Source organism: Sturnira hondurensis, unplaced genomic scaffold (genome assembly GCF_014824575.4).
Source record: "Sturnira hondurensis isolate 20B ecotype Veracruz unplaced genomic scaffold, ASM1482457v3 Scaffold0014432, whole genome shotgun sequence".
Taxonomy (NCBI): Eukaryota; Metazoa; Chordata; class Mammalia; order Chiroptera; family Phyllostomidae; genus Sturnira; species Sturnira hondurensis.
In genome coordinates this window covers 3,187,638-3,214,011 of record NW_028087063.1, presented here as the reverse complement: position 1 = coordinate 3,214,011, position 26,374 = coordinate 3,187,638, and the positions used below count along the sequence as shown (strand labels likewise).

The 26,374-nt window shown below is 41.6% G+C and overlaps 1 protein-coding gene across 1 annotated transcript in view; it reads left to right on the top strand.

Annotated features, from left to right (window-relative positions):
- Positions 1-1,777: 1,777 nt before the first annotated feature.
- The window catches only part of CD47 (CD47 molecule), a 55,952-nt gene continuing 31,355 nt past the window's right edge, over positions 1,778-26,374 (top strand). The window contains exons 1-2 of the mRNA XM_037063358.1: positions 1,778-1,823; positions 14,192-14,539. Coding sequence (XP_036919253.1) covers positions 1,778-1,823; positions 14,192-14,539 — 394 coding nt within the window. The remainder of the gene's footprint in view (positions 1,824-14,191; positions 14,540-26,374) is intronic.

Here is a 26,374-nt window from a genome sequence, read left to right as displayed (position 1 = left end):
CTCACCTTCCAACCAAGAAACTCCTTAGATAAAGATGAGCTCAAAATCCAAACAAAAATGCTTAGAAGTGTTAAAGAGACGCAGAAATGTAAGGTACTTAGATCCGGGGAAAGGAGCACACGGTTATCTCAGAAAAAAGATAATCAACACTAGGCAGCTTGCTTTGGATTCTGTGTCCCAAAATAGGCCTCCTCTTGCCCCACTGGCAAAACCCATTCCAGCGAGATTCCCCTGAGCAGAGGTGGTCACTCAGGCGGCCTCTCGTTCACCTGACTACAGATTACTCCATTCCAGACAAAGCTACATTTAGTATACGGCTCAGCAGCTCCCAGGACAAAACAGGGCATCACTCCAACTCTACCTCTGAAAGTTGGGGACAGTCCCTTCCCACTCACCCTTCCGCTTTGCGGGGGTTGGTTAGTCTCAGAGACAGCTGACAGCCGCATTTAGCCAACCAGCTGCTCTGTAACACACCGCGTCCACAATGCTCCAAGTCTGGTGGGTGATCCTTTTTGTATCCGCAGAGGCAGCAGTTGGAGGAGAATCCATCAGTCCCTTTGATAGCCTCGGGGTGTCAAAGCTGCCATTCAAGTCATGACCACCATGATTATTAACCATTGTTTTAGTGAAATATCTGTTTTCCTTTCTTTTTTAAAATCATTTAAAAACAACCAAATTTCACTGGAGCAATGCTTGCCTCAAGCCACGTCAACCCATGTATGAAACACCTTCTGTTTGCCCAGTTGAATAGGAAGTCTTAGAGGAGGGAATACTTAAAACACTCTGTCTAATTTTAAAGCATTGATAAAGCTGTGGGAAAGAGGTTTACATAAGAAAACCATTACACAAAGTTACACAGTATATAATGCACTGCTACTGAGTGTCAGAGAGCGGAAATTTTGTTTCCTGGATTGTATTACTTGGGGATGGGGTGCGACGGCTGAGATGCCATGGGTATAGGATTTGGAAAAGTGGGATATTGTGGTGGGGAGTTGCTTTCTTTTCCAGCAGGTAAGAGAAAAACAAGCAGAGGCGCTGCCAGGATAGCAGCCCCTTAGGGTAGCCACCGGAGCCTGACTGTGACAAGAGTTCATTATTTAGGATAAATTTGCAGGTAGTTTTAAAAGGGCTTCGCTTCGGTATGATTGATATGGCCTGTGTAATTCAGTGAGATATTGAAAGACCTTGTTCCTGTTATGGCTTGGAGCCACATTTTGAATCCATTTTCCCAGAAGAGCGGGCAGTGGAGGGAGGAGAGCGGGGCCCAGGGCGGTGGAGAAGCAGGAAGGGGACGCGGGGAGCGGCGGGTGCAGTCGAGCCCACCGTGAGCGCAGGAACCCAAGCCCAGCCTCCCGTGGCGAGCGGCGACGCAGCCCGGGAGCGGGGTGGTGGAGGGTGCGGCGGGGCGTGCCTGGGAAGCCCGGCCTCCGCCACTTCCCGGTCTCGGCGAGCCGAGGGACAGCGTAGACTCGACTCCGCGAATGAGGACCACTCGCGTCAGCAGGCGCCGCGGCGGGGCTGGGCGAGGGCGAGTGCGCGTGCGCGGCTCGCGCGCGCTGGGGAGCGGGTGTGCAGAGCGGGAGCTCGGGTGCGCGCAGAAGCCGGAGCTCGCGTGCGCGCGGCCGGGCATCCTGGGCGGTGGGTCCTGCTTGCGACAGGCGGTGGCACAGGGTCCTGACTGTGACGGAGGTGGTTGCTCCAGACCAGGGCGGAGGCGGCAGCGGCAGCAGCGGCAGCAGCGGTGGCGGCGGCGGCGGCAGCAGCAGCGGGCGCGGAGATGTGGCCCCTGGTGGTGCTGCTGCTGCTGAGCTCGGCTTGCTGCGGTGAGTGGCCCCTAGATCCTGGCTCTGCGGATCGCGCCTCGTCGCCTCCGCGGCGCCCCCGCGGCCGTGTGGGTTGTGCCCCTGCTGGTTCCCGCGGTGCCCTGGAGAGGGTGGCCGGGGTGGTAGATGCGAGGGCCCTGCACGCCCCAATACGAACGTGGGAGGGCCCCTTGGGTAATGAGACGCCCCCTTCCTTCCTCTTTCCCTCCTCATCTTCCCATGGGTGACAGCAGGGTTCATCTCCTTCCCGCGTTCTCCGCCTCCAGACGCACACACCGAGGAGGACTCCAAACCGTGCTCCTCCAGCGCAAATTAACTGTAGAGAGAAAGAGCGATTGGAGGCGAGTGGGTGGCAGCTGTTGCGGTCCCCCCTCTTTCGCACCCCTCTTCGTTCCTCAGTGCTTCAGTGCGTGGGGATGAAGGAGGGAGAGTGGGAGAGCCCGGGCCTCTTGCGATGGAAGTGCGCATTTTGGCGAAGTCTGCAAGACGGGTTTTTGTTTGTTCGTTTGTTTTGCTTTCTTCCTATTTGCCCTCTCACTTGAGCATGGAAGTCAAGGGGACATAATGGATGCAATTAAGTTTTATTTACAACCCACCATTTAATCAGAAGAATCTTCGGGCCGCTTAAAAAATAGATATATACATTAAACCCTAGAAATAGGCTTCCTGGAAACTCTCGCTACCCCCACGCCACACCAACCACTTTAATACAGTCCAAATTGCACATTCAAGTTTCCCCGCTCTATTTTGGGAAACGTTTAACAGTACTATAGATTTCGCTTGAAATTTGAAGACGATAACCCCTAGTCAAAACGTATTTGCAGCTAAGGGAGACTTGGTGTAAATTCCACCCCGAAGCTTTCAGAATCTATTTAAGGGGGGAAAAGGCGTGCTTCGTAAAAACTGAGGAAAGAATAGGAGTTTTTGTGGCTTCCTTAGGTAGCTCCTTTTTTGAACTCTTTGTAAGATTCAAATTGAGTTTGAGTAACAGTTACGTGCAATTGTCATATTTAATTCTACGATACTAAACTAATTAGAATTTAAATGGATTATTAGCTTCACTATTCCATTCATTACGAATTGGATTTCAGCTACTTTCAAGGTGTTCTTAAGACCCTGCTTACCACTTTCCCCACTCTCTGAATATCCTAGGATGTTGGAACTTAATAATCATTGTATCTGTTTTCTAAATAGTTGACATTAGATAAAGAAGTGTTTTCTGCCCCTATCATCAAGGATTTGTTGCTATTACTATAAAAATAGCTAAAATAATAGTGCTTTCAGAAACCTGTCTTCCAATCAGAAAGCATGTTGAACCAGATGATATATTTGTGATAAAATATCCCTAATTCATACTGTAGGCATCAAGAGCTAATATGAAGAATAAAAACTGTAAATCATGTACTGCTTTAAAAACAGGGGTCTGTTTTCAAGGAAATTAGAAAGAACTGCTAGAATGGTACTTTTGGGGATAGAAATACTGTTAGGCCTCCTTTAGTAATAGTTAAGATTATGTATAATTAACACTTATTCACAACGAATATTAGTGTGCTCAATTCCCTGTAGAGTTATAGAATTGAGAATTTATGGTATTTTATTGTAGTTAGTCAATAACTTGAAAAAATAAAAAACAGAATAGAGGCATTTTGTATTTGGGTTCTGTTAAGTATTGAATATAAACAAGGAAGTGATAGTATTTGCCATAAAATACAGTGGATTTTTATGTGTGTGTTTAATATTTAATTTTAAAAGGATATGTCTGAATAGATGTTATCAGTCTCAGAACACAAGTAATTCCAAAGCAAGGTATTTGAGAGACTGAATTTAGAATCTAGAATGAGTAAGAAAGTGTATGGATTTGTATATTCATTTATACTCGGTCTTTGGTTTTGCTTTCACTTTCTTGTAAATGGTAATCAAAGGGCATTTCCTGGTAGGTTCTACAGTATCAGTTCATCTTTGTAGTAAAATAAGTTATCTCAAATGCCCATTTGATCTAATTACAGGCAAACTGCAAGCCCCTGTATTGGCTTACAAGATGCAGAATGAATTATTATGCTCCTTTCCTCCCCTCTGCCCCATATGTCCAATTGTACTTTGTTTAAAAGTACACCATCGTTTCCAGTGGTATTTATGAACTGATAAATAAAACCTTAAATAATGACAGTATATAAACTGTCAGGGGTTGAATCATTTTTCAAAGTGAGTTTTTGAAAGCAAGGGTACGCATGATTGAAAAACATGTTTATTGTCTAAGTCTAGGAGTAATTTGGCTTGCTTAAAAGAAAATGTTTTCTCCTCAAAAAATATATTACTTTTAAACAGAAGTTGCCATTTTAAGGAAGTAAATGCCTATTTAAAGTAGTTACAGAGGGGGCCGCCCCAGCAGTCTGGAGGCAGTGTGTCAGAGCATCACACTCTACGTCTGCCATCAGGGGATGGCTCATGCTGTCATCGGTATTTTGGCAGATGTTTTATCTTTGCCACTGAGTTGTTCATGGAAATTTCATAGGCCAGATTCTAAAGAGGAGAATAGGTGTTTTTCCCAAAATTGAGAAATATTCTAAATTCAAACCTATCACTTATATTATTAAAACTAAGTCTGTATTCTTTCATGTCAATCCAACTATTGCTAGTATAGGCATTGCTTTTAATACATTAATGTCATTTTTGTGACACAGTTTTCAGAAAGCCATTTCCCCATCTTTTAGGTTTTTACTGTCATAGCTTTTTATTTTAAAAAGCTATAAAATAAAATACTCTACATTTTTATATCTTATGTCTCAGCCTGATATAATGCACTCTTGGGTTGTCATAAAGCTACTTTGACTTGTACTAGCACAGATATTTTTTCTGTGATAAAAGAATACGAATCCTAGTGCAGGTCAGTGTTGCTGAGCTCATTGTAATACTAAAGTAAAAGATATAGAGCACCAGGAAATTTGATTCTGACAGACCTAGACTTAAAACAATAGAACCTGGATTTTCTCTCTTTGTGGTTGTGTGGAGAGAAATAGGACTCAGAAGCTACACCCTTCTCTGTTGCATCCCATATCCACAGAACAGTTGTATATGACTCAGAATCCGGTCAGCCCCAGGGTTTGAGAACATTTGTGCAAATTGGAATACATGTCACACTTACAGGTTAAAAGTCAAGGCAGGGAAATTGGCACGTGCAGGGTCTGTCAGAATTGCTTTTTTTTTTTCTCTTTCAAGCCAAGTTTGAGCCCTTGCTGTGCTCCAAGCACTTTATAAGGCCCTCTTGGACACAGCGACAACTTTCAGACCCTGTACCCCTTAATAACATAAAATGTAGTTTATAGATGGTAGGGATTTTTTGTTTTTATCCTTCAGTGATACTTAATATGTTTTAAGTGCTTGATAAGGCCTTAACTCTGTATGGTGCTGACTTTAAACTGCCCTTCTCCCTGTAATTCTAGGTCAACCACTTCAGTTCTTGTAAGGCCGCTTCAAAATCTCGTGAGGGCTTACTTTGAGCCAGAACTAAACACTTTGTGCTCACCTCCACTCTATTCCAGACCTTATTTGATCTCTAGTGAGGAGAGATCTGACTAAGTCCTCCTTTTTGACCGTAATTCTAACCCAATTCGGTTGGCGGCCCTCGTTTTTATACCAGACTCAAGGTCTGATGGCAAACAGAATTCACTTCCAGAAGGTATCTTTACTCAGGAGCTTTGCTTCATTTAACGTAGTGACTGCTGGGCCTTCTTACCCCATTCCTAAACATCCATTCCGAGCAGATAATTAACCTCCTACTCTGCCGCAAAACAAATTAGGATGTGTGGTGTAGGCTCTCTCAACTTCCCTCCCATTGTTTCTAAACTTATCCATAAAATCTTAGGTAGCCTTTGTCTCTTCATCCTTTCTCACCCAGTGTCAGAGGTATACCTACCTATTCACCCTTTTAGGGAAAATATCACTTGTCTGCAGCTCTTCCACCAAATTGGAGACCTAACCAGTTTAACTCATCAGTCTTGTGTCTTAGATTGTTCCTTTTCCCTTGTTTCTTTCACCTGAGCTTGCAGACAGGCTCAGATTTTATCCCATGCTAAAAACAAACAAGCAAGAAGAACCAAAACAAATCTTGCCCTTGTCCCTGCCTCCAACTCCTACCATTATCACCTCTCTCTGTTCTGTTAGCCTCCCATGTTTATTGAGAGGATAATTGCCTCTTCTTTCTCTCCTCCCATTGACTTCCCAAATGCAGTCCAACTTCTGATCTCACTTGTCTATTGACATTGCTACAGATAAAGAAGCTAATGTAATTTTTAATCTAGAGGCTGTTTGTACTTATCCCATTTAGCATCTGTTTTGTCCATATCAAGACCTTTCCTTGATGGAGTTCTTTGCTGTCTTACCTGCTTCTCCCACTACTTAATGCTTCCTTAGTTTATTCCTTTCTTGACTATTTCCTCCATGAACATTGGTATTCCCCAACATTTAATTCTCTGGTACTTGCTCTGTTGCTTTGCAGAAACTCTCTGGGCAGTCTTGTTTGTGCTCCTGATTTCAATTATCAGCTATATTCTTGGTGATTCCCAAGTCTTTGTAGCTCCAGCCTTTCTCCCTAAACCTAGATCCATATATCCTGGGATCTACTGGACATCTCTGTTTCATTGTACCGCAGGTACTTTAATACTGGGCCTGTTAAATATTAAAAGAATATTTTCCCCTAAATCCCCTAAATCTTTTCTCTCTACAGTTAATCCACAATCTAAGTGGTTACACATCCTATTTTGGTTAACAACTAACTCTTTTCTTTCCTCTTCTTACATTTGATTCACATTGATTTTCTTTCTTCTTCTTCTTCTTCTTTTTTTTTCCTATGATGTTTGGCCTTTTCTCCAGTTGTCCTTTACCTGGACTATTGCAATAATCTCTTAGTGGGTTTCCCATTCTTGTCTCCCTTCCTGTCCTCAATTCATTCTTCATATTGCTTTATTCATCATTTAAGTGTAAGTAAATGTGAATGGTTTGCTATTGCTTATTTTATCAAGTCCATACTCCTCAAAATCATATTCAAGCAAGCCTTTCAGTATTTCTTAGCCATCTTTTCCAGTCCCTTTTTTCTAGAGATCACCTGAATAATCTTCTTCCAGTTACTCATTCTCTTCATTCCTCTGTACATGTTACTGCTCTGCCTAGAAAGCCCATCCTTCTCCATAACACTCCTGCTCATCCTTCAAGACCCGGTTTAAACATCACCCTCTAGGGAGATCATCCTTTGGTACACTCATGTGATTTTTAGGAATTCTTCCATCTCACCTGCAACTGACTTAATTGAGATTTTCCATTGAAATATAGAGCTTCATGATTCCATAGTCAGGTTCTAGAAGTAAGATGTAGAGGATTCTCGTGAAACATGGGAGCAAAATGAATCTTCCCTGATAGGATTTTTTTGATATTTCCTTTCTTGGGATTCATACTTTATTTTTTTTTTACATTCATAAAGAATTTCTTGAATTCTGTTTGCTGGACCCTGGGTTAAGTCCGTAGGATACCAAATGATGACACCGTCCTCCCTTTTCTACCTTTTGAGTCTAATGGGGAGACCGGTTAAGTCCAGCATTAATATGAGATTCAGTAATAAGGATAGTGACAACACTTGGGTGGGGGATGATGGGAGCAATAAAGAGACGATAAGTACATGAGCAGTGGTAGAGAAGGGGAACAGGGCTAAACATCTCAACTGTCCTTTAGCAGGAAGAGCCAAAGTTGCTCAACTCTAGCTGCCATGTATTGAACATTTGCTATGTATGTGAAAGACATTGTGATGGGAACTTCATGGTCCTTATCTCATTATTAAGTTTTAACAAAATCCCCATGAGGTATATACTATCACTATTCACTTTATATAGATGAGGAAACTGAGGTGCAGAGGTTAAATAATTTGCCTGTTTGCATCAATAATTTGCATCTAGAAAGGACTAAGTCTTGAGCCAAGGTCTGACTCCAAAGTATGTGCTCTTACCTATATACCCAGTGAAGGGTATGGGCCTTTTTGGGCTAGGGGAATGTGTGCAAAGATGTGGATATGAAAGTACAAATGCATATTTATGGGATTTTGAGAAGGTCATTGTGATTGGACTTTGGTTTGGAAATGAGGAAGGTTAGGAGGTGAGGCTAGACAGGACCTTGGAGGACCTAGTTTGTATTTCGTATTAATACACTTAGAATTTAGCCTGAGAAAAGGGAAGGGTGTTGTTAAAGTATCTTAAGCAAAAGAGTACACATTTACATTTAGAACATTTATTTTTAGGAACTGTGGAAAATACCCAGGGGCTGGGGTGGGGAAATGTTGAGACTGGAGTCAGGGAGCCATGTAAATGGCAGTAATTCAAGGCAGAAGTGATGAATGTCTAATTCATTCATAAAGCAGACATTGGATTTAGGAACTATTAAATAGGCCAAGTCCACCAAAAATTCTCCAGGGCTAAAAAAGAGGAAAAAATCCAGTGTAATTCTTAGGTCTATGTCTGATTGATTAGTAGATAATAGAATATACATTAGGGAGGTGAGGATTTGGAAGAAGGTGAATTGATTTTTGGACACGTTGACTTTGAATTAAAGGTAGTATGTTCAAGTAGAAATGCACAACACATAGTTGGCTTTCCCAGGTCTTAAGGAGAAAGGTTGAACTGGTTAAATAAAAAATATGTAGGTAATTGCCTTGGCTGGTGTGAATCAGTTGGTTGGAGCATCCTCTGGTATACCAGAAGGTTGGTTCAGTTCCCAGTCAGGGCACATACCTAGGCTGCAGGTTCGATCCTGGGTTGGGGCCCATATGGGAGGCAGCAAGTCAATGTTTCTCTCTCACATCGATGCCCCTCTCTCTCAATTCTCTCTCTCCTTTCCTCTCTCTCTAAAAATCAATAAACATTTTGTAAAAAATTTTAAAATGTGTGTAGGTAGTTAAAACCATGAAGTATGGGAGAATACTGAAGAGGGGAAGGCAATACTGAATATGAGCTTTAAGAAACACTAATGTTTATTGTGAATTAATGAATAGTTTTCAATAAAGAAAGGAAGCTGGGATGGGTAAACTAAGCCGTGGAAAGAAATTTGGAATTCAGAGACATCGTAGAGACCAGAGGACAAGAACAAGAAAGGAGCTGCCCACTGGCTCAAGAACTATAGAGAAGTTAAGATAGAAAGTGAACCCTGCATATTGGATTTTTCACAAGGAATTTTTGGTGACTTTGTCAAGAGCTGTTGTGAAGTAGAGGTGGAGAAATTGCAGCTAGGTGGTAGCAGTTTAAGAAATGGAGTGGAAATGAAGAAATGTTTTTAGGTTATTATTTTAAGAGGCTAAGGAAGAGAAAGACAAATACGAGAGGTCATTAAAAGTTGGTGAATATTCAAGCATTTTTTAAAATGTTAAAAAAAAAACCCCTATGTAAATGGAATAGGGGGATGTGGGAGGCCGATAATCAACTAGGAAAAGTCCTTGAGGAGATTGATGGGTGTGGAGGCAGAAATGGAAACTTGATCTCAGGTGAAGAGATTCATTTCTGAAGAGAAGTGTGGGTGGGGGACAGGTGTGGGTTGTTGGGGTTGCAGGTGAATTTATAGCTGGGGAGTATTTGAAGCTTTTGGCTTCTCATCTGAAGGATTCCATTTCAATTAAGAAATAAGGACAGGACTGCTTTGGAGAACATAGGATAAGTCTTGCTGCCGGAGAGTGATTTAAGAACTCTTAACAAAGAAGAGAAAATTTACTTACGTGGAACATGTTTTAAAAGATTGTAGACCACCCAAATGGGTGGAGACTGTAACAGTTGTTCCCCTGGTAGCAACATACATTTTCTTGGAAGCCTGTAAAACTGATTATTCTCCTGCCCTTCTAGAGCTCCTTGTACATACAGGAAGGATAGCACTTATGTAACCTTGTGTTATAAAAAGTACATATCATTCTCCCAAGTGAGAATTGTGAGCTTTTAAAAGATAATTCATACTCTTTTTTCCTCTTTGTATCCTCACATCCTATCACAATGTTTCAGATCAGATAATTCTCAGTAAATGTTGCCTGCAGTTTTAAAATTTCTGAGCTGGACCTGTGGACTGTGTCTACCATATACTGAGCCTTCTTGGCGAGTACATATTGACTTGTCTGTTTTCAGGACTGTGGAATGGGAGGTGGTCTAGGTTGGTGATCTGTATTAACAGAAATTGTAAATGGCCAATATTTTGGGCATTTAATATAAAAGAATCTTCCCATTTAAAAAAAAATTTTCTTGGTAACTCTGCATCACTGATGCTCATATTTATATCTTTCTATGTGATTTAGATTGCTGTAAGCATATCTTGATTATTCAGAATTTCCTCATTCATGTTAATTATCTATGTTCCCTTATTTTCTCTCTGTATTTCAAATCTTTTCTTCACTTTGCTCTTCCATCAGAATGCAGTAGGCAAAAAGAAAACCCAGATCATAATTTTACTAGGTAACAGTGTTTTAATAAGTGTTTTTAGGAGATAAAGTTGTGGTTAACCGCAGGTAGAGTGATATTTTTGGACTACCCTTATTAATTATTAGTGCAAACCTTATTCAGGTTTTGGTTTATCCATGTCAAAAATTTTTTTGAATTTTATTGACAGCCTTAGTTCTTTTTAAATTGCTTTAGCTGTAAGATTTTTTTTATTACAGCAAATAATGCAGTACCATTAGTACTTCCCGTATTCCGTAGAAAATTCATTCACTGGGCATGAGTTATGAAATTGTGAAGTGTTTGGTGACCACTTTTTACTTACATTGAGCCTTCTAAAAAATGTTCACTGGGATAACTGAGCTCTTGTATCTTATTAAAGGATAATTTTTATTTTTATTTATTTGTTCATTTATTTTTTGAGGAAGCAAAATATGTAGTGTATTTACAACCTAAAATAGAGCGCCCATACCCTTCCTGTGGTGATGTACACGGGGGACACGCAGAGAGGTTATGAAATTCACGCCCATTGTTGTCTTATTATAATTATAGAACTCTACGTCCACATAGGTTGTTTAAAATCTCATGCTATGCCACCAGCATGATCTCTCACAAAAGATGTCACATGTATTTGACATTTTCGTGGCACGTTTATTGTGGATCTAAGAGGCCAAGTACTGGGTAATGATTCTATTCCGACTTCCAGGGGCCGATTCTAGGGGTGAGTTTCCTGTTGGATTGTTTGTAACCAAGGAAGTAACTGGCGAGATTTGGAGGGTCTTGGTCTAACTTCAAATTGCTTTGCAATGACTACAGTAAATATGGAGTCTTTAGAATTCCTTGACTGTTCCATTTGGTGGAGTGATCAATCAATTTTTTGGATAACCTTTTCTTCTTAAAGGGTAATTTTTAGAAAGTAATATCTTGACTCAAACAAATATAAAGTGAACATGTTTCAAAGATTTTATTTCATGCATTAATAAGCAAACCAGCAAGATGGTAAAACCATCTTAGTTTTTAAAGAAAATTGGAAGAACGGACACGTTTATAGGTAATCAGGAGTGCTGAAATGAATTTGTTAATATATGCAAATTGGTCAACGTCCCTAGGGCAATAAAATGTAATTTTTAGAAATTCTCTCTTCCACCAGGTGGAAATCCATTGCAGAACAAAGTTTATTTGTACCTCTACAAACATGAATTATTTGCATTACCATCAGTTTTCTACAACTTAAAAAAGTTGTTGAATACCTCAGTCAAACACAGTATAAGGCACAGGCCCTTATAGAATCAGATATTCCTGAAGGACCTGTCAGACAATGCCCAGAGCTCCACTGAAGAGACACTCAGAAATCCTTTTATCCATTTCAAAATGGTTCTCCATATTTTCTGACTCATTCTTTCTTTTCTAATTCCAACATCACAGCCAGCCACTTTTCTGTCTCCTTGTTGTGTACTATAGCCTCCCTCTCAAAGCTTCCTTCTCAGGGGAAATAATTCAGAACCCCATGGTTTTTGAAAAATGCAATTGGAAGTCCAGGTTTTGCCTGGGGCCTCCTAATATTTGGATGGCTGGAAATGTAGGGAACTGGGAAGAAGTGACTGTGGATGCCCACAAGCTTGGTTCAGACTGCAAATTCCCAGAAAACTCATATAACGATTTGCACCTGCCAGTCAGAGAAGGTCTATAGGTCATTCATTATATAAAACTGTTGTTGTGCCTAGTTTTTGTAGTATTACCCTGTATGTCTGTAGCATGGTATTGTTTGGAGGGCCCTTGCCCATATGTTTTTCTCCTTTGATGCTCGCCACTCTTCTGCGGAGCAGTCTACTGTCCATTTTTGATCCTCTTACTTACAGAGAATAAACCAAGACATAGAAAAGTTAGACAGATTGCTTAAGATCACATACTGGCAAGTGACAGGTAGGACTTGTACTCAGGCTTTCTGAACACTGTCCAATTTGTATTTCACTATGTGTGGGGGCAACTTTGCCCCAAAAGTTCCCCCCTCCGCCACGGATGAAAGTGAAACTACCAAGACAAGATCTGCTTGAGGGGGAAAGGTGGTCCATCCCTCAAAGGGGAAGGGCCAAGAGCCCCTTCCTCAAGGGACTTTTATTGGGTTCGTTTGCACCAGAATATAGGTAAGGATCAAACAATAGATAGCATTCAAAGAACCATGAGGGCTTATTCTCAGCCAGGTTCAGATAGCTAACCAGCCATAAAGCTTTGAGGAACAGATTTCTTGCTTGGATCCTTATCATTTAAATGAGAGCATTCTAAACAAAGCAGGTTTCACAGGATTTTTACATATTCTTCCTCATGCATCATTACCCCAGTACCCGTCCTTTCCAGCACAGGGTTGCACCACCTTCCTCATCATAGTTTTTTAGATGAGAGCCAGGAAGCCCTTCTCCCAGACTGAAATGGGGACTCAGGCTATGTCACAATAGCGAGGGGATGAGGGTCCGTCACTCCCTCTTTGTTGCAGCGCCATCCCCCCAGTCCTTCCATTATGGCCTCCCAAGTGATCATGTCTGGCCTAGGTTGCCCCTCTCTGGGGGGTCGAACCCACCATGGACACCGACCATGCTTTGGGGGCAGGGGAAGAAGCAGAAGCAGCCCTTGCTGCCAGAGACAAGCTTTGTCTTCTGTGGCCTGCATTCCGGAGGTCGCTCACTTAGTCATGGGAGGCAGTTACAACTCCTGAAACCAGGCAGGGCGATTCCCAACAACTATGCATCTTAGCTTTCAATTTAATGGACATTTATTCAGTAATCTGTTCCTCGAACGACATCCTGTACCCCTGATTTTTATTCCCAATTTACATAGAAGGAAGAAATCATGAGGATGAACAATTAGAGTTGACATTTTATTTATATTTGTTAGTGCTTTGTTTTTTGAGGGAAAAACCAACTAGTTACTTAGATAAAAGTGTTGGTAAATGGCTGAAAAATGTGGAAGACAATCACAATTTCTTCACAGTCTTGCACATTTTAGATGGAAGATGAGTGATTGCATTTACTTTCCCCATTTTGTATGATAAAAGGTAGTTTATCCTGTTGAGAAGAGTTAGAGAGAATGTACCCTATTTATGAGCAGTATCTGTTCTTGGTTTCCTCTTGTTTTTCAGCTTTATTTTGAGGGGTTTATGGTTTCTAAGAGGAAGGAATACCTGTAATAATTCATTTGGAAATTGTTTTTCTGTAGTTTCAATGAAATGGGGGGGGTGAGAAAATGCCTTTTAATTCTTTATAAAACTTGCACACAAAATGTCTATTGCTGTCTGTATTTTGCAGTGAGGAAATAGCCACACAGAATATTTTTCCTCCTTAGCTTTCTAAGACTTTTCATCTTAGTGGAAAGATGTGATATGATTTATCTGATTTACTTTTTATATTGAAGTACAGAATATCTCACCAGATTTCTTGGAAATGCTACATAAAGATAGAGATAAACTTCATATCAGTTTAGCAAGTTCTATTTGGAGAAAGTATATAGAAGGTGAGACTGAATATAATATTTGAGTTGATTTTCTCTTCAAAAATTTCCCATGGTAAGGAAAATATTTTTCGACATACCTGAGCAAGCAGTTATGGTTACTTCAAAGCTCTGGAAGCTAGATGCTTGCATCTTGCAACACAGGTTCCTGAGTTTATTCCCAAGATGTATGGTAATGTGTACTTTGTACTACTGAGAATGAATAAGGAAAAGTTAGAGTTTTGCCTACCAGCTGTGCACGTTTATATTAAAATAATTTGTTTCTTTTTTTTTCACCTTGCCTGTCTTCTCTCTGTAGGTGCACTGCTTACTTAAGTGAACAACTGAATCATTGCTCTTTTAGCTTAAGGATTTGTAGCCTACCTAAGATATAGTATAGAATTCTCTAATAAAATGAGACTATTTGTTTTTCTTTTCTAGGTTCAGCCCAGCTAACATTTAATGCAGTCAAATCTGTAGAATACACCACTTGCAATGACACTGTCACCATCCCATGCTTTGTTAATAATGTGGAGGCAGATAGCCTTAAAGAAATGTATTTAAAGTGGAAATTTGGAAAAAGTTGGATTTTCATCTACGATGGAGATAGAGATGTTTCCAACCACAGCGAAGGCTACAGCAGTGCCCAGATCAAGAAATTTGACTTGCTAAAGGGCATTGCGGCTTTGAAGATGAGCAGGAAGGATGCTGTCCCAGGAAACTACACTTGTGAAGTAACAGAATTAAGCAGAGAAGGCGAAACCATCATAGAACTCAAGTATCGTGAAGGTGAGCGTTCTATAAAAGCTTCCCTTTCTATTATTTGTCTTGCAGCAACCTGATGCTATTAGAAATGGGGCAAAATGGGGCTGGGAACTCCTATGAATCAAAAAGTACACTATTCATAATACATGTTTATGGAATGATTTGTATATTGTATGGTTCTCAGACTTTTGGTCTGAGAACTATTCTTTTGGAGTGAGTAGTCCTGAGGTCATCCACTCTGCATTTCTGTTTGCTGCTATCAAAAGTACTTTCTTTCATGTGATTAATTTTCCAGGCTCCTTCCGATTATTTAGCTATTTTTTATTACCTACACTTTGTTCAAGGGTTGACAAGGGCCAGCCTTGTTCCAGCTAGAAAGAATTGATTAGAAGGAGAATCAAGAGATTAAAAATCAGGTTATAATAATGTTTCCTTGAGGTTTCCTGTGTTTAGCCTTGCTATGGTGTTCCTCCTCCTCCTCCTCCTCCTTCTTCTTCTTCTTCTTTTTTTTCTTTGGCGGTGGGAGGCTGAGATGTGGGAGAGTGAGGGATCCAATGTAATTAATTTGAAATCAGCCTTGGGTATAGCGCCATGATCTTGTCCATTCTTCACAAACTTGGTTTGGTGAGTTTCATAAAGCTGGAAAGTTAGCTGAAGTAAACAGTCTGCTTTCTTATCTATTCCTTGCTGTATCAGCTGATTACTTTACCCACAGATAGGTGCATGCTGGCTTTCTGCTTTGAAAGCTCTATTTGGAACCATTAGACATATTACTGATCTCAGGATTAGAAAATTTTTTGAGAACCTCCGCTTTAGATGGCATCAGACAGTTCAGTCGGGTCAACTATTTGCCTTCTATTCTTCTGTCATTTCTAGTCTGTTACCAGATTGGGAGTGGAGTGTTTTCTTTGATTGAATATCTTGACATTGCTTAAGATGAGGAATCAGGAAATCTGATTATATCCCCTATTGTGCAACTTAACTATATTGACTTCACTGAGTCTAAGTTACCTCATCTCTGAAATGGGGATGAAAATAGATTCCTGTTTTTATGTGTTCTGTAGTCTAATGAGCATCAAATGAGACCCCTTGTGTATGAGCCCTTTGTAAACCAAAGTACTTCCCAAATGTTAGTTTTGTTGCTGGCCGGGATGTTTGTGTTGGGAAGTAAGGGACTGAGTTGCTGAAGCTACGGTAGGTATATGTAATAATGAGAGGGAGGATCATGCAGTGAAGAATGGGCGAGAGATGGCTTCAGCAGTCTAGCAGATTTTAGAAGGCTTTTCTGCTCAAAAATCTCTCCTACATTGTAAATATAATTACTTTGATATTTTTAAATATATTTTATTAATTATGCTATTACAGTTGTCCCATTTTCTCCACTTCACTCCCCTGTACCCTGCACAATCTCTCCCACCCACATTCCCCCCCTTTAGTTCATGTCCATGGGTCATACATATAAGTTCTTTAGCTTCTACATTTCCCATACTATTCTTACCCTCCCCCTGTCTATTTTCTACCTACCACTATGCTACTTATTATCTGTACCTTTTCCCCCTCTCTCCCCTTCCTACTCCCGTTGATACCCTCCATGTAATCTCCATTTCTGTGGTTCTGTTCCTGTTCTAGTTGTTTGCTTAGTTTGCTTTTGCTTTTGTTTTAGGTGTAGTTGTTAATTTTGAGTTTGCTGTCCTTTCACTGTTCATATTTTTTACCTTCTTTTTCTTAGATAAGTCCCTTTAACATTTCATATAATAAGGGCTTGGTGATGATGAAGTCCTTCAACTTGATCTTAACTGAGAAGCACTTGATCTGCCCTTCCATTCTAAATGAAAGCTTTGCTGGATAGAGCAATCTTGGATGGAGGTCCTTGCCTTTCATGACTTGGAATACTTCTTTCCAGCCCCTTCTTGCCCATAAGGTTTCTTTTGAGAAATCAGCTGACAGTCTGATGGGTACTCCTTTGTAGGTGACTGTCCCCTTATCTCTTGCTGCTTCTAGGATTCTCTTCTTCATTTTAATGTTGGCTAATGTAATTAGGATGTGCCTTGGTGTGTTCCTCCTTGGGTCCAATTTCTTTGGGACTCTCTGAGCTTCCTAGACTTCCTGGAAGTCTATTTTCTTTACCAGTTCTCCTTTATTATCTGTTCAAATAACTTTTTCACTTGTTGCTCTTCTTCTTCCCCTTCTGGTGCCCCTATAATTTGGATGTTAGAATGTTTAAAGATGCCCTGGAGGTTCCTAAGCCTCTCCTGATTTTTTTGAATTCTTGTTTCTTCATTCTTTTCTGTTTGGTTGTTTCTTCCTTCTGGTCCACTCTATTGATTTGAATCCCAGTTTCCTTCCCATCACTGTTGGTTCCCTGTAGATTTTCTTTTATTTCACTTATCATAGCCTTCATTTTTCCATAGAATTTGCTACCAAATTCAACCAATTTTGTGAGCATCCTGATCACCAGTGCTTTGAACTGTGCACCTGATAGGTTGGCTCTCTCTTCATTGCTTAGTTGTATTTTTTCCTGGAGCTTCAATCTGTTCTTTTGTTTGGTAAACACACTGCCTCCTTACACAACCAAAAGAAGGACAACAACAAATTTAAAAACAAAAAACAACCAGAACTGCCAGAAAATTGAACTGTATGGAAATCTGACAACCAAGGGGTTAAAGAAGATGTATTCACCCAGATGGTAGGCAGGGTGGAGTGGAGCAGCTGAGGCAGAGAGGACTTGCAGCAAGGCAGTGGCTGGTGGAGCGGGTGGTCCCACATTCACTTGCAGATAAACCAGGAGGAACAAGTGGGGAACAAGGCAGATTACGCAGCCCAGAGCTCTGGCACGGGCAATACAGCCTCAAACCACTGATTGAAAATACCTATGGGGGTTGAGGTGTCGGGAGAAACTCCCAGCCTCACTGGAGAGTTCGTTGGAGAGACCCACAGGGTCCTAGAACATATACAAACCCACCCACCTGGGAATCAGCACAAGAAGGGCCCAATTTGCTTGTGGGAAACAGGGGAAGTAACTGAAATCTGGCAGAGAGTGGAGCAAGTGGGAGGCACCATTGTTCCCTCTCGGACCCCTGCCCCACACACATTGTCACAGTGCAGCAACGTGGGTTAGCTCTCCCAGGTAAACACCTAAGGCTCCACCCCTCACTATGTAACAGGTGCATCAAGACAAAAAATATGGCCCAAATGCCTCCATCTTGGCCGGAAGTCTCACTACTTTGATATTAAGTTGAGCTACATATTTTTCTTTAAGGAAACTTTTTTAGGAGGGGTCAAATCATTGAGTCATATGCACTGTGAGAGACTAGAATTATATAACCTAATATCTAGTTGAACTTTTTCTGAGGGGAATGTACAGTTTCATAGGAATGAAAAAATAAACAGGGGAGTGGCAATTTGAGGAGATAGTTTAGGTCACTGAGAGGAAAATTGGTAAACTCAAGAGACTTGAAAGGCTAGAAGATGGATGGGAAAGGAGTAACAATATCTGAGATAAAGACAAAGTTTATAATTTTATGTGTGATTGTTTCATCTTTGTTTTCAAAGTACTCTCTAAAAATATTAACTATGCTTACTTTTGGGGCCATTAAAATGAGAAGGTGTTGTGTTGTTGTAGGGAATGTAAAAAAATTATACCAGAGGACTCCAATCTTTGACTTTACACCCATTTCTATTTTTTTGAAATAACTAATAGAGGACTTCTGCCAAGATGGAGGCATAGGTGGAAACACTGTGCCTTCTCCCACTACCAAGTCTGAATACAACAAAGGTTTGGAGAACAAAGACACAGCCAAAGACCAGAAAACGGAATTATACGGAATTCCGACAACTACAAACCGTTCGATGGGGATGGTAAAAGAGGCGGAGCCAGCAGCAGAGCAGGGTCGGCAGGACAGATCCCCCAACCTGGGCGCGCAGGCAGCCCGGAACCAGTCGGGGTGCGGGGCAGACCGCGGGCGCATATTCGCACACAGTGAGACGGACCACGCAGGCCCCGGGGGTGAACCCAGTGGTGGAGGGCTGCCGGCGGTGGCACACTCACATGCAGTGGAATGAAACACGTGGGCCTGGTGACGGTGGTGGCTGCGGTGCCGGTGGGGGCCGTGGCGGCAGGCGGCAGAGGGAAGCCATTGTCCCTCTTTGACACCGCCCCCACATACAACGTCACAACCCAGCGACTTAGTTGCCCTGCTCTAGTGAACACTTTAGGGCTCCGATCCTGCTACGGAACAGGCACGAACAGCCCAAAAGATGGCGCAAGAAGAACTCAAAGTCCCAGAGCCAATAACTCTAAGCGACCGAGAAATTGCCAGCCTCTCAGAAGCACAATTCAAGACACTATTTATCAGGATGCTCACAGAACTGGTAGATTATAGTCACAAATTAGAGGAACATAGTCACAAATTAGAGGAACATATGAAGGCTAAACTAATTGAAATGAAGGGAGATGCACAGGAAACCAATAGTGATGGAAAGGAAACTGGGACTCAAATCAATGGAATGGACCAGAAGGAAGAACAAAACATCCCACCAGAAAGGAATGAAGAAATGAGAATTCAAAAAAATGAGGAGAGGCTTAGGAACCTCCAGGACATCTTTAAACGTTCCAACATCCGGATTATAGGGGTACCAGAAGGGGGAAAGAAACAGCCACGAGTGGAAAATGTATTTGAACAAATAATAAAGGAGAACTTCCCCAGTCTGGCAAAGGAAATAGACTTCCAGGAAATCCAGGAAGCTCAGAGAGTGCCAAAGAAGTTGGACCCAAGAAGGAACACACCAAGGCACATCATAATTACATTAGCCAAGACTAAAATGAAGGAGAGAATCCTAGAAGCAGCAAGGGATAAGGGGACAGTCACCTACAAAGGAGTACCCATCAGACTGTCAGCGGATTTCTCAAAAGAGACCTTCCAGGCAAGAAGGGGCTGGAAAGAAGTATTCCAAGTCATGAAATCCAAAGACCTACAGCCAAGATTGCTTTATCCAGCAAAACTTTCATTTAGAATGGAAGGACAGATAAAGTGCTTCTCAGATAAGGTCAAGTTCAAGGAGTTCATCATCACCAAGCCCTTATTGTATGAAATGCTAAAGGGACTTATATAAGAAAAAGAAGATGAAAAAGATGAACAGTGAAAGAACAGCAAACACACAGTTATTAACAACCACACCTAAAACAAAAGCAAACCAAGAGGACAGCTAGATCAGGAGTGGAACCATAGAAATGAAGAACACGTGGAGGGTTAGAAACGAGGGTGGGAGGAGGAGAAGGGGGGAGAAGGCACAGAAGATAGCATAGACAGTAGATAGAAAATAGATAGGGGGGAGGGCGAGAATAGTGGGGGAAATATAGAATCTAAAGAACTTGAGACACGTGGTTATAAACTAAGGGGGGAGAATGGTGGGGGAGGGAGTGTGCGGGTAGAGGGGATTGAAGGGGGGGAATAGAACAACTGTAATGGTATAATCAATAAAATATATTTTAAAAAAAAAGAAATAACTAATAGAGTCACAGAAAGTTTCAAAGATAGAAGAGAGGTGCTGTGTGCTCTTTACCTAGCTTCCCCCAATGTTTACATTTTATATAATGGTAGTTAAATGTCACAGCCAGCAAGTACAAAAAGATACACTGTATACACTATGTGATTACCACCACAATCCAGATATTTCATCGACACAAAATATCTCCCTCGTGCAATTGCTTTATAGTCTCTTCCTCTATTTGTTTGCCATGTCTATACTTTTGTCATTTCAAAAATGTTATATAAAAATATGTAACCTTATTTTTAAGGTTTTATTTATTTATTTTTAGAGAGAGGGGAAGGGAGGGAGAAAGAGAGGGAGAGAAACCTCAGTGTGTGGTTGCCACTCACATGCCCCGTACTGGGGACCTGGCCTGCAACCCAGGCATGTGTCCTGACTGGGAATCGAACTGGTGACATTTTGGTTTACAGCTCACACTCAGTCCACTGAGCTACACCAACCAGGGCATATGTAACCCTTTGAGATTGGCTTTTTTTCACTCAGCCCAATGCCCTTGAGATCCATCCGTGCTGCAGTTTATGTATCAGGATTCTGTCTCCTCTCCTTCCCCGTCCCAGTCCCCGCCCCATGCACTGAGTAGTATTCCATGGTATGGGGATGTCACAGCTTGTGTAACCATCTACCTACTGTGGGACATTTTCATTGTTCCTCCTTGTTTTTGGCTGTTACAATGAAACTGCTATAAACAATCACATATGAGTTTTTACGTGGACATAGTCCTCATTTCTCTGGATAAATGTGCAGAAATACAATCCCTGGGCTGTGTGTAACTGTAGGCTTAGTGTTTAAAGAAACTGCCAAACTGTATTCCAGAGCGATTATTCCATTTTTTCATGCCCCTCAGCAACAGATGAGTGATCTAACTCCCCCACATCCACGGCAGCATCTACTGTTGTCACTGTTTTTACCATTTTTGGCTGAAAAAAAGTGAAACTCTTCTGCACAAAAAGGTTAATTGAAGCAGGGCCTTTGCAAATTTATTGTGATAAATTTGCTTTCCCATCCTTTGAACTTTGGGGATTAAGCAATAGAATCCATTTTTACTGTGTTGTGTGTTTTGCAAATATTGGCATAAATGAGAACTAGAAATTGCTTAATGGAGAATTCAACTTAATGGAATGTAGATGAATGGTGGCCATTCTTTGTTCCCTTTTGGGAAGCACAGGAACTGCCTCCGTGGAAATATTATCAATGAGGTAAAGTTTTATATGCCTCTGGTACCCATGTAGAGTACCAAAAAAGGAACAGAGAACTAATTTAAGAAAACTTACGTAAGAAATTCAACCTATTTGACCCTCAGTTTTTATCTGTAAAGTGAGGATACCATCTTCATTAGAGAATTGAGATGTAAATATATTAATCTCTCTCTTACTTTAAAAAGGTTTATTATTGGGTTCTGGCCTCATAGCTCAGTTGGTTAGAACATCCTCCCCAACACACCAAGGTTGCTGGTTTGGTCCCTAATCAGCGCACAGACAAGAATGAACCAGTGAGTAGAACAACAAATCTCCCATCTTCCTTCCCTTTTCCCGTCCTCGTCCCCTTCGTCCTCATCCTCCTTTTTCTTCTCCTCTTTCCCCTTCTTCTTCCTTCTCTCTCTCTCTCTTTCTCTCTCTCTCTCTCTCTCTCTCTCTGTCTCTCTCTCATCAACAAAGATTTATTGAGTATCTACTGTGGGCCAGGCACTGTACTAGGCACTTTGGATTTGAATTTAGTGGTGACTGAAATAGGATACCTGCTTTCAGGGAAGTGGTAACAGTACAAATAAGAACAGTAAAGTAACCTAACATTATCTGAGCAGATGCCACATACTTCACATATATCATTGCATCCTATGATCTCAGCACCTCTAGGAGATAGATGTAGGTCTATCAACAGACAGGAGATTCAGGGTGCTTGTTCAAAGTCAGAGTCTTGGACAGGATTTTAGTGTGGCTCTGTCTTCAAAACCCACTATTTTTTAACCATGCTATATAGTTTCCATTCAAACACCTTGTTAACAATCAAATACTAAATGTAAATAATAGTTATAAAATTTGTTACTAATGTTTATATTTAAATTATTAATGATACAAAAACTTAGAAGCTTAAGATTTTAATTTTGTCCAAGCAAGCTATTAGGATTTTGTTTAAAAAGGTCAGTTCAAGTACAGCGCAGTTGCTGCTTCCGTCTTTGTCAACATGATATATACTATGTTCATAATGTTGACATGAAGGCATCACAGGATCCTTATATTAGTTTTCTAGCTGCATGACAAACAACCACAAAAAAAAAAGGCAGCTTAATGCAGTAACCACTTATTAGCTCACAGATTTGTAGGTCGCAGTTCTGGTTGAGGTGTGACTGGGCTTTAAAGTCCAGGCATGGGCCAGGCTGTGCTCTCGTATGGAGGTCGGGGCTCTGTTCCAAGCTCACATGATTGTGGCCGAAGTCAGTCCCTTGTGGCCGTAGGACTGAGGGCCCTGTTTCTGTGCTAAGGGCGTTTCTGGATTGCTAGAGGCTGCCCCCATTCCTTGCCACGTAGCCTCTTCCTTACTTAAAGCCTGCAGAGGAAAATCTTCCTCTTACTGAGACTTTCTCACCTGTTGGATTTCTTTTGCCAGGAAGAGCACACACCCTTTTAAGGGCTCAATTGATGAAGTTAGCCCTCTCCAAGGATGCTCTCTGTTTCTTAAAGTCAGCTGATTGAGGACCTTAATTAGACCAGCAAAATCTTTTTTTCCATATGACACAACAATCACAGGAATGAAATCCATCCTATTCACAGTCCCACCTCTCCACCAAGGGGAAGAAACTATAAAAGGCCGACTGTAGTTGGCAGGCATTTGGGGAGCCACCTTACAATTCTGGGTTTGGTTAAATAACTGGAATTATAGCCAAGATAGTACCTCAAAAAAAAAAAAGCCATCACAGCTCTGGCTGCTGTGGCTCAGTGGATTGAGTGCTGGCCGGCTACCCTTTGGTTCAGTTCCCAGTCAGGGCACGTGTCTGGGTTGTGGACCAGGTCCCCAGTAGGGGACGTGTGAGAGGCAACCACATGTTGATGTTTGTCTGCCTCTCTTTCTCTTTCCCTTCCCCTCTCTCTAAAAATGAACAAATAAAATCTTTTTTTAAAGCCACCACAATTTTAAAACATCCAGTAAAACTTTGGCTTGAATTTTAGTGTTACAAGTTTTATTGCGATCTTCTTCTGTGGTACCTGGTATTCTCTGTGTTTGTGAAGGTTGGCCACGTACAGGTGTGCCTTGGTGGTATTGAGGGTTTGGTTCTTGACCACCCCAATAAAGTGAGTATCACAATAAAGCAAGCTGTAATCTTTATGCTGATGGAGGGTTTTGCCTTCAATCTGTAGAAAAACACAACATCGGTGAAGCGTAATAAGTGAAGCATAGTTAAATGAGATATGCCATATGTATTTGGAGGAGAGGCACAGTTAATTGATTGGAGTGATCTCTAGTTTTTTGAGTTATATAGTGATAAGCAAAATAAAGTACTGGGTTTTATATACTTAGGCTTGGGAGCAAACATTAAACACTCATCCATATACCACACTCTCTTAATACTACTTCCTGGCTCTTTCACTAACACGTAGGGTCTCTTCCTGGGAGCTGCCCTGCCTGACCAGGAGTTGGGGCAGAGGCGCGGGCACAGTCTGCGTCAGCCCACCTTAGGTGGGGTGAGAGCACTGGCAGCCTTGGTTTGTTTTTCTTAATTTTGAGGTGGACAAATATTGGATACTGTTCTTAGTCCCATTTTAAGCTGATTTGTTTTCTTAGTGCCATAGGAGTTTAGAGCTGAAGGGGACCTTAGAGAAGTATTTTGTCTCCTTCTCCCCTTTGGGGAAGAAGAGGTAAAGCCACCTGACGGTACCGCCATACCAAATCAATAGCTTAATGGGCACGTAAGTGGTTTTGTAGAAAACATTGGGTTTCTCCCCCTCATCTCATTTGGTTCTTGAACGTCCAATTCAGTGATCCTCGAACCCTTCCCACCTTAACACATTAGAGAGAGGTGACACATTCATGTCAGTGAGAGGAGGCAGCCCATTCATGTGAATTACAGCAGAGGACTGCAGCAGGGATTTTAAACTGAGAACCACGGACAACACCCGCCCCACCCCCCTGCACATATACTTACTCTGGGGAACGTATTAAAATCCTAGGGTGGGAGCTGAGAGGGGAGAGTATGGGAAGCTTGAATACCCCCAGGTGATTCTGATAAGCTTCATGTAAGAATCACTTAGACAATAATATTTTGTATTCTATAATTCCACCTTCTTCTGTCATTGAAATATCTGTTATACTTATTTCTGCACAGAGGCTCTGAGTCATTAGTAGTTACGTAGTCTGTCTTGCCATCTAATTCAGGAATTACTTCTATCACACCCCAGCTGATTGGTCATTCAAAGTTTTTCCCTAATTACTTGTCATGATGAGACTGTAACTTCCTATCCTTGGGTAGTTCTGTTTCTCGTGTAAGTCAGGCTAAGGTTTGCAGTCCTACAATTTCTCACTTGCTAGGAAACCTACAGTGTTTCTCCCCCAAGTTTATTCTTCTCTAAGGTGGGAATCCCCAGTTCTGTCCGCCATTGCTCATGGTTCCAGGATCCCCATTCTGGTCCCCTTTCTCTGGAGTGATCCCCTGTCTATCTGGGGAGTGTGGTGAGTCCAACTGAAGTCAGGAGTGCATGTGTGGGCCACGCCCCACCCCCCGACTGCTGCGGTGACTCCGACCGGTCCTGTTTTGCATGGCTTCCAAAGAAGGTTTTAAATCAATCAAGTCACTTTTTCTTCCCTATTTGAGGCTTCCCAGTCACTTGTCATTGCTCTTAGAATAAAATTCAAACTATCTTAACAAACGGTTAAGCCCCAACATGATCTTGCCCCAATACACTCTTCCCATCCCATCTGTATCACTCACTTGCAGCCATGTTCCATTGCTCCGTTGCTGTTCCTTTGGAGTCTCTTCTTCCCTGTTTCCCCATGGCAGGCTCCTTCCCATCCAAGGCTCAGATCTGGTTCCTCTCCCCAGAGGCCTTTCCTTACCACCGCACAAGGGTCTGTCCATCCGCTGCTCACGTTCCTCAAGCTGCTTTCCATAAATGTGTAACAAGTGCAAAATGAGTGGGCCCACTAGGGTCCAACACACCTCTTATTTTCACTAATATTTAGGTCCTGAGGTTGTTGAGGATTGTTCTGTTGTATAGGGAGGCCCGCGAAAGACCATTTCTTCATCAGCTCAACTTGAACAAGAGATCAGATACTGGCTGTATTTTGAAGGTAGAGCCCAGAGGATCCACTGTTGGAACAGAGGTGGGGTGTGAGAGAAGCCAAGGAGCCAAGGGTGACTCCAAGATGTTTGGTCTGAGCAATTGGAAAAATGGAGTTACCACTACTGAAACAGTGAAAACCAGGAGGGAAGGTTTGGTAGAGGGGTGGGGAGCGGGATATCAAGAGTCAGTTTTGGACATACAAAATTAACATCCTTAATTCACTGTGCCTCAGTTTTCTCAGTGAGAAGCAGAGGTTAATAGTTCCTCCTATAATAATTGTAAGGATTTGACCCCGACCAGCATGGCTCAGTGGGTTGGGAATCATCCCAAAAAGTGAAAGGTTGCCAGTTCGATTCCTGTTCAGGGCACATGCCTGAGTTGTGGGCCAGATCCTGGGTTGGGGCTTGCAAGAGGCAGCCGATCAATATAACACATTGATGTTTCTTTCCCTCTCTTTCTCCCTCCCTTCCCCTCTCTCTGAAAATAAGTACATAAAATCTTTAAAACATAATTGTGAGGATTTGAGAAGTTAATGTTCCTAACTCAAAACAAAATAATAGAGAAAGTAGGTAGAGAAAAATAAGTTAATTAAGAATAGCCATTAGAACATAGAACTTTTACCAGGTTTTTCAGGCATGTGAAAACCTAAGAATAATTCACAAAGGTATTTTTCCTGTAGGATTTTAGGCTGAATTGAAATGGGTTTTCTTTGGCATAGGGAGATATTCAGTAATTCAATTGGAAATTAAGGTGGTATTGACTCAGAGTACCTGAAAACCATTTCTGCAACCATTGGAGCATTAAAAACAAGCAAACAAAAAACCCCCAAACCCTACACCTGTCTTCTATTCACTCACTAAACTATCTTACGATGATTGGCACCATGAACAGCAAACCTATTGAGTCTCTGCTGTGTATGCAAAATGCTAGGTTCTGGAAGGCTAGTATCTCAAAGATAAGAATTTATAGTATTTTTATATTCTGGGCATTATTGTGAACACTTACCAGAGTTTAACCTTATGAGCCTAACACAAGA